Here is a 5,752-nt window from a genome sequence, read left to right as displayed (position 1 = left end):
CACTGTCAGAAGCTGTTTGTTCTTTCATCCTTTCCATAGGAGAGGAAGCATGTGCAGGAAAGCGTTTTGTTTTAGCGTGGGGCTGGTTTTGTTTTAAGTATATATGTCATGATGTGTCTGTGCACGTAGGGTTTTTTGTTTTGGGCTGGATGTTTTGCTGATGTTGTTTATACCTTGAACTGATACTTTAAAAACCTATTGAGAGCTGGAACTGATATTCCAACAGCCTTAAAATGTATCTTAAGAGCTCATAGATCAATTTTGCTTTTAAACTTTGCCAGTGTAAAGCTGGAGTTGTTTTGATGAAACCAGCAGTTTGAACAGCAGTTAGTGAGTATGTCCTCGTCAGCAGAGAAAGCTTTAAAATGAGCAGAAAAATAAATAATCTATGATAATGAGAAGGGGCAGAACTCAAAATGCCTTCCTGATGGAGACATTAAATCAGTAGATTTTAACAGCTAAGCAAAAATTGGTGTAATCTCACAGCTTCATAGGTCTTATGGAAAGTTGATTTCCTGTTTCTGAAGGGCTCTTGGCACACTGACATGGAGATGGCAGTGGTTTGGCCTGCCACATTGCACAGGTAACAGGGAGCTGGAGATTAGGGATGCTTGTGTCTGCTTCTTAACAGCGTTCTTCTCTCTCTGATTTCCTGTCTCTTTTCAAAGATGGATTTGGTTTGCTTTTTTGTTTCCTCCCCCTGCTATGACGACACTCCCTTACCTGCAGCTTCTGTTCTGAACTGCTTTTCTGTTTTCAATGGCTTGAGAAGTGCCACTGCTGCTTCTCTCCTCAGCGACTGCACCTCGTCGGCGCGGCGCGAGCAGAAGCGGGAGCAGTACCGCCAGGTCCGGGAGCACGTGCGGAACGACGACGGGCGCCTGCAGGCCTGCGGCTGGAGCCTGCCAGCCAAGTACAAGCAGGTAGGGACCACTCTCCAGACAGGCTGAGGGGACGTCGTCCCTCGCAGTGAAGTCAGTGAAGACCTAATTGTCCCACTGTGGTAGCCTTAGTCCTTAAATATCCCTCCACAGCTCCCTGAGAGGAGGTTGGAGGGAGGTGGGGGTTGGTCTCTTCTCCCAAGGAACAAGCAATAAGACAAGAGGCAACAGCCTCAAATTGCACTAGGAGAAGTTTAGGTTGGATATTAGGAAAAACTTCTTCACTGAAAGGATTGTCAGGCATTGGAACGGGCTGCCTAGGGAGGTGGTGGAGTCATCGTGCCTGGAGGTATTTAAAAGATGTGTAGACGAGGTGCTTAAGGACATGGTTTTGCAGTGGACCAGGTAGAGTGAGGTTAATGGTTAGACTCGATGATTTTAAAGGTCTTTTCCAGCTGAAATAATGCGGGCCGCCTCCAGGCCTGCGGCTGGAGCCTGCCAGCCAAGTACAAGCAGGTAGGGACCACTCTCCAGACAGGCTGAGGGGACGTCGTCCCTCGCAGTGAAGTCAGTGAAGACCTAATTGTCCCACTGTGGTAGCCTTAGTCCTTAAATATCCCTCCACAGCTCCCTGAGAGGAGGTTGGAGGGAGGTGGGGTTGGTCTCTTCTCCCAAGGAACAAGCAATAAGACAAGAGGCAACAGCCTCAAATTGCACTAGGAGAAGTTTAGGTTGGATATTAGGAAAAACTTCTTCACTGAAAGGATTGTCAGGCATTGGAACGGGCTGCCTAGGGAGGTGGTGGAGTCATCGTGCCTGGAGGTATTTAAAAGATGTGTAGACGAGGTGCTTAAGGACATGGTTTTGCAGTGGACCAGGTAGAGTGAGGTTAATGGTTAGACTCGATGATTTTAAAGGTCTTTTCCAGCTGAAATAATTCTATATTTCATTTAGAGGTATCATATACATCTTTTACTTGTGTGACAGCTGTAGGCACAGATCAAATTAATTTTTTCTGTGTCTCCAGCAAAGTTAGTGGAGAAGGCATTCCTCTGCATGGTGCTGAGAACCTGCCCTAAACCAGGAGTAACTAAAACTTTTGTCCAGAGCCCAGTACATGGTTTTATTTCCTTTGTTGTTATACTTAGACTTGAACATTAGATACTGCATTTCTGCTCTGAGAATTTTACCAGTTAAAAAAATTTGTTAAAAAACAAATGCAGTACAGTTTTCTCCCAGTTCTCCACAGAAGTAATGCAAATCATATGTCATCAGCCTCCTTTGTTGGCCTGTTATTCATTTAACTGGTCTAGAGAGCACTTGAAAGGAAGAAGTCTTGCAGTGTGACTTGAAAGTGGGTGAGTTTCAGGCTGTGATGGGAAGGAGTGACAGTGTTCAGACTTCTCTGGAGGGAGCATCCAATAACAACTCTTTCTCCACCAGCAGTGCGGTGTACAGCCTGAGCTGGCCGTAGCTGGGGCACAGCATGACAGTGAGAGAGGCAGGCTCTGGGTGGGCTGCTCCCATCCCTGTGCCAACTCTGTTTCATACAAGATGTGAGATGAGGCCTCAGCAGCACCCGTCTCTGAGAGTGTTAAGTCTGATGGTGCCATATTGGTTACATCTGTCTTACAGTAGCCCGGCGTTTCTGTCTTTGTACTGTCTTTTTTTATCTTTCCCCCCAGCTGAGTCCCAATGGTGGTCAGGAGGACACTCGTATGAAAAACGTCCCTGTGCCTGTCTATTGCCGCCCACTAGTAGAGAAGGACCCGACCATGAAGGTGTGTTGTCTCTGCATACCATTGCCATCCAGAAAAAGGGCACGTGGAATAAGCAGAGAATTTTACTTGTTAACGGGCAATTTTTAACAACAATCTGTGGGGTTTTTTACATTATATATTAGAAATTCATCTTCAACTTCATTTTTTGGAATGGTGGTTTCTTGTGTAGGTAGGACAAAGTACTTCTCTCTACAAGGACATAATTCTCAGCTGATTGTGTTTGCCAAGTCCCATGCTTCTGTTTTACATGTTATGCTTTTTTTGCTAAGACTCTTTAGGGTATAATACAAAACAGCATAAAATTTATGAAAAAGAGCAGGTGAAAGTAAAAATGCATTTCATTACTCTTTTTTAGATTCCATTATTGACTGGGATTCAATGGTAGCAAGCCAAAATTATCTAGAGCAGATCTTTGTGAAGCTGTGTGTATCAGTATTAGAATATTTGGAATGGAATTGTGGTTGAGAAGAGGTGGCATCTCTGTAGGTAGCACATTTATCTGCTATAACTAGGTGTTTTGAAATAAGCAGTTTGTCATTAACTTTATTCAGAGCTGATTTTTAGATGTTATTCAAATGTTTAAGTTGTAAGTAAATTCTTACACAGCTGTTTCTAGAAGATTGGCTTGATCTTTGGATAATATTCTGTTTAGGACTTTTCCTTTATAATTTTGGATAAATCCAATGTTTGTTTCTGTAGTCCTGTTCCCAGCATTGTCCTAAAAAAATGTCTGGAAATAGCTCATAGGAGGTTAGCTAAATTTGTTTTCAGAAAATATGCAGAGTGCTTCTTTTACTCTACACTTCTTACATGGAAAGCTAAACCAGCAGATTTTTTTTTTCTTTTTTTTTCTTTTTTTTTATTTCATTTTTTCCTGCTTTAGTTCTTTAAATAGCTCTCTAAGATCAGACGAACACTGATTTTTGGGCAAAGGAGTGTGAGGAGAAGAATAGTGGGGTGGGAGGGGCGACTAGGACATAGGAGTGCACTGAATGTCTGTCCTCAGCCAAGTATCTGCCATGTCCTGCTTGCTTTGCTGCAGTGACTTAGGAGCCCAGGGTCAGAAACTGAGGACATTTCAGAAGCCTGTTTTCAGTTATGCAGCTGATCTACTATCTTTATTTTCTTTAAGTCTTTCAGTCACATCTGTTAAAAAAACAGTTATATTTGCTGGTTTACAGAAGACTTTTATCTTACCTCCATCCAATGTGACTGCGTCTTCTGGTAGAAATCAACAAGATCTGTTGTTTCCAGCTAAATATTTTAGGTGTTTGGCACGTGTCCACAGTTCTCCACACTGGTTCCTGAATTCAGAGAGACCCTGGAGCCCCCAGAATTCTTTTTTTTAAGATTCTGTTTCTGTTACGTAGCTGTGGTGTGCAGCTGGAGTCAATCTCACAGGATGGAGGCCTTTGGAGCAGGAGCCTGGGAATGGGCAGAAACTGGACCCTGGTCGTGACCCCCTCACCTGTGATAGGGAAGCAGAAGGGGAGAACAACAAAAGTAACCACACATCTCCTGAAAAGAAAAAGGTCAGAAAAGAAAATGGATTTTTTTTTTCCCTCCGGCATTTTTTCTTATTCCATCCCTGACTCAACCCCTCTCTCAATACCTTTGGATGATGCTTTATAATGCCCTAACATGTACTTCTGAGGCATTGTCTGGTGGGACAGGGTTGTGGTGTTCTGGATTTTCAGTAACTTCCTGTGTCATTTGGGATAAATCATCCAGGATAAAACTTTACAACTTCTGCTTCTGAAACATTTGGAGTTTCGAAAAAAAATCCTAATAATAAGTAATTAGGGGCTTGGTAAGATTTCTAGGAAGATTATGGGATTGTCATCAGTGTAAATTAAAAAAAAATAAAAAAATTAAAAAATTCAGGCAAATGTTTTTTAGAAAGAACAGAGAACTCTGCTATTGCAGAGTCCGTGAGTCCATTTGGTTTAGAAGTTGAAGTTCTTGGTGTGTATTCAGCTCTGTTTTTTAATAGCCTTATGAGCTTTGAACTAGATTTGAAGGGGGGAGGGGGATAATGCAGGGCTTGCCTGTGACAAGCTGTGGGATGACACGCTGTAGTTAGAGGGACAGGGTGCTAGTTAGGGCAGGGCCCTCAACCCATTCCTCTGAGGTGTGCTGCGTACACTGCAACACACTGAAGTCCTACAGAGCGTGACAAGCTGTGGGATGACACGCTGTAGTTAGAGGGACAGGGTGCTAGTTAGGGCAGGGCCCTCAACCCATTCCTCTGAGGTGTGCTGCGTACACTGCAACACACTGAAGTCCTACAGAGCTGAGCCAGGGGCTCCTGAGGTAATAGGAGCCAACGGGGAAACACTGGTGAAATACCTCAAAGGTGCAAAGAGGTGTTCCTCTGAGAAGGTGACATGGCCAAAGCCCAGCTGAAGTGTCTCTACACCAATACAACCCCACGGGCAACAAGCAGGAGGAGTTCAAAGCCACTGTGCTGCTAGAAACCTACAACCTGGTTGCCATTACTGAAACTTGGTGGGATATGAATCCCATGACTGCAGTATGGCAGTTGATGGCTGCAGGCTGTTCAGAAGAGACAGCTGAGGAAGGAGGGGTGGAGGCATAGCCCTCTACGTCAAAAAATGAATAGCGTGTGAAAAGCTGTCCCTGAAGAATAGCCACAAGCAGGTCAAAAGCTTATGGGTAAGAACTAGAGACTGAGGCAACAAAGGGAACCTTGTGGTTGGTGTCTGCTACAGGCCACCTGATTGAGGGGAGCGTATTGCCAAAGCCTTAGTCCAGCTCCAGGGGCCTTTGAGCTCACAGGGTCTCATCCTGCTGGGGGACTTCAGCCGCGTAGTCCAGCTCCAGGGGGCTTTGAACTCACAGGGTCTCGTCCTGCTGAGGGACTTCAGCCATCTGCTGGCAAAGTAGCACAGTGAGCTGTAGGTGATCCAGGAGAGGAGTCTCCAGGAGTGGGCAGCATGGAGGATGACTTCTTAAACCAGGTAATAGTCAGCCCTGCCAGAGGGGATGTGAGAGTGGACCTGATAGTCACCAGTGCAAGTGAGGTAACTGGGGACATCAAGCCTGGAGGCAGCCTGAGCTGCAGTGATC

At 44.8% G+C, this 5,752-nt stretch overlaps 1 protein-coding gene across 1 annotated transcript; it reads left to right on the top strand.

The window, feature by feature from the left end:
- Window positions 1–772: 772 nt before the first annotated feature.
- Window positions 773–4,182, top strand: LOC103768762 (the record flags this gene model as incomplete). Its single annotated transcript, XM_008935915.1, has 3 exons — window positions 773–923; window positions 2,567–2,662; window positions 4,033–4,182. Coding segments are annotated over 3 exons (336 nt in total), but the record flags the coding sequence as incomplete, so codon positions are not given.
- Window positions 4,183–5,752: the final 1,570 nt, after the last annotated feature.

The sequence above is a fragment of the Merops nubicus genome, unplaced genomic scaffold, assembly GCF_000691845.1.
Source record: "Merops nubicus isolate BGI_N331 unplaced genomic scaffold, ASM69184v1 scaffold36432, whole genome shotgun sequence".
Classification (NCBI taxonomy): Eukaryota; Metazoa; Chordata; class Aves; order Coraciiformes; family Meropidae; genus Merops; species Merops nubicus.
This window is presented reverse-complemented; position numbering and strand designations above follow the sequence as displayed.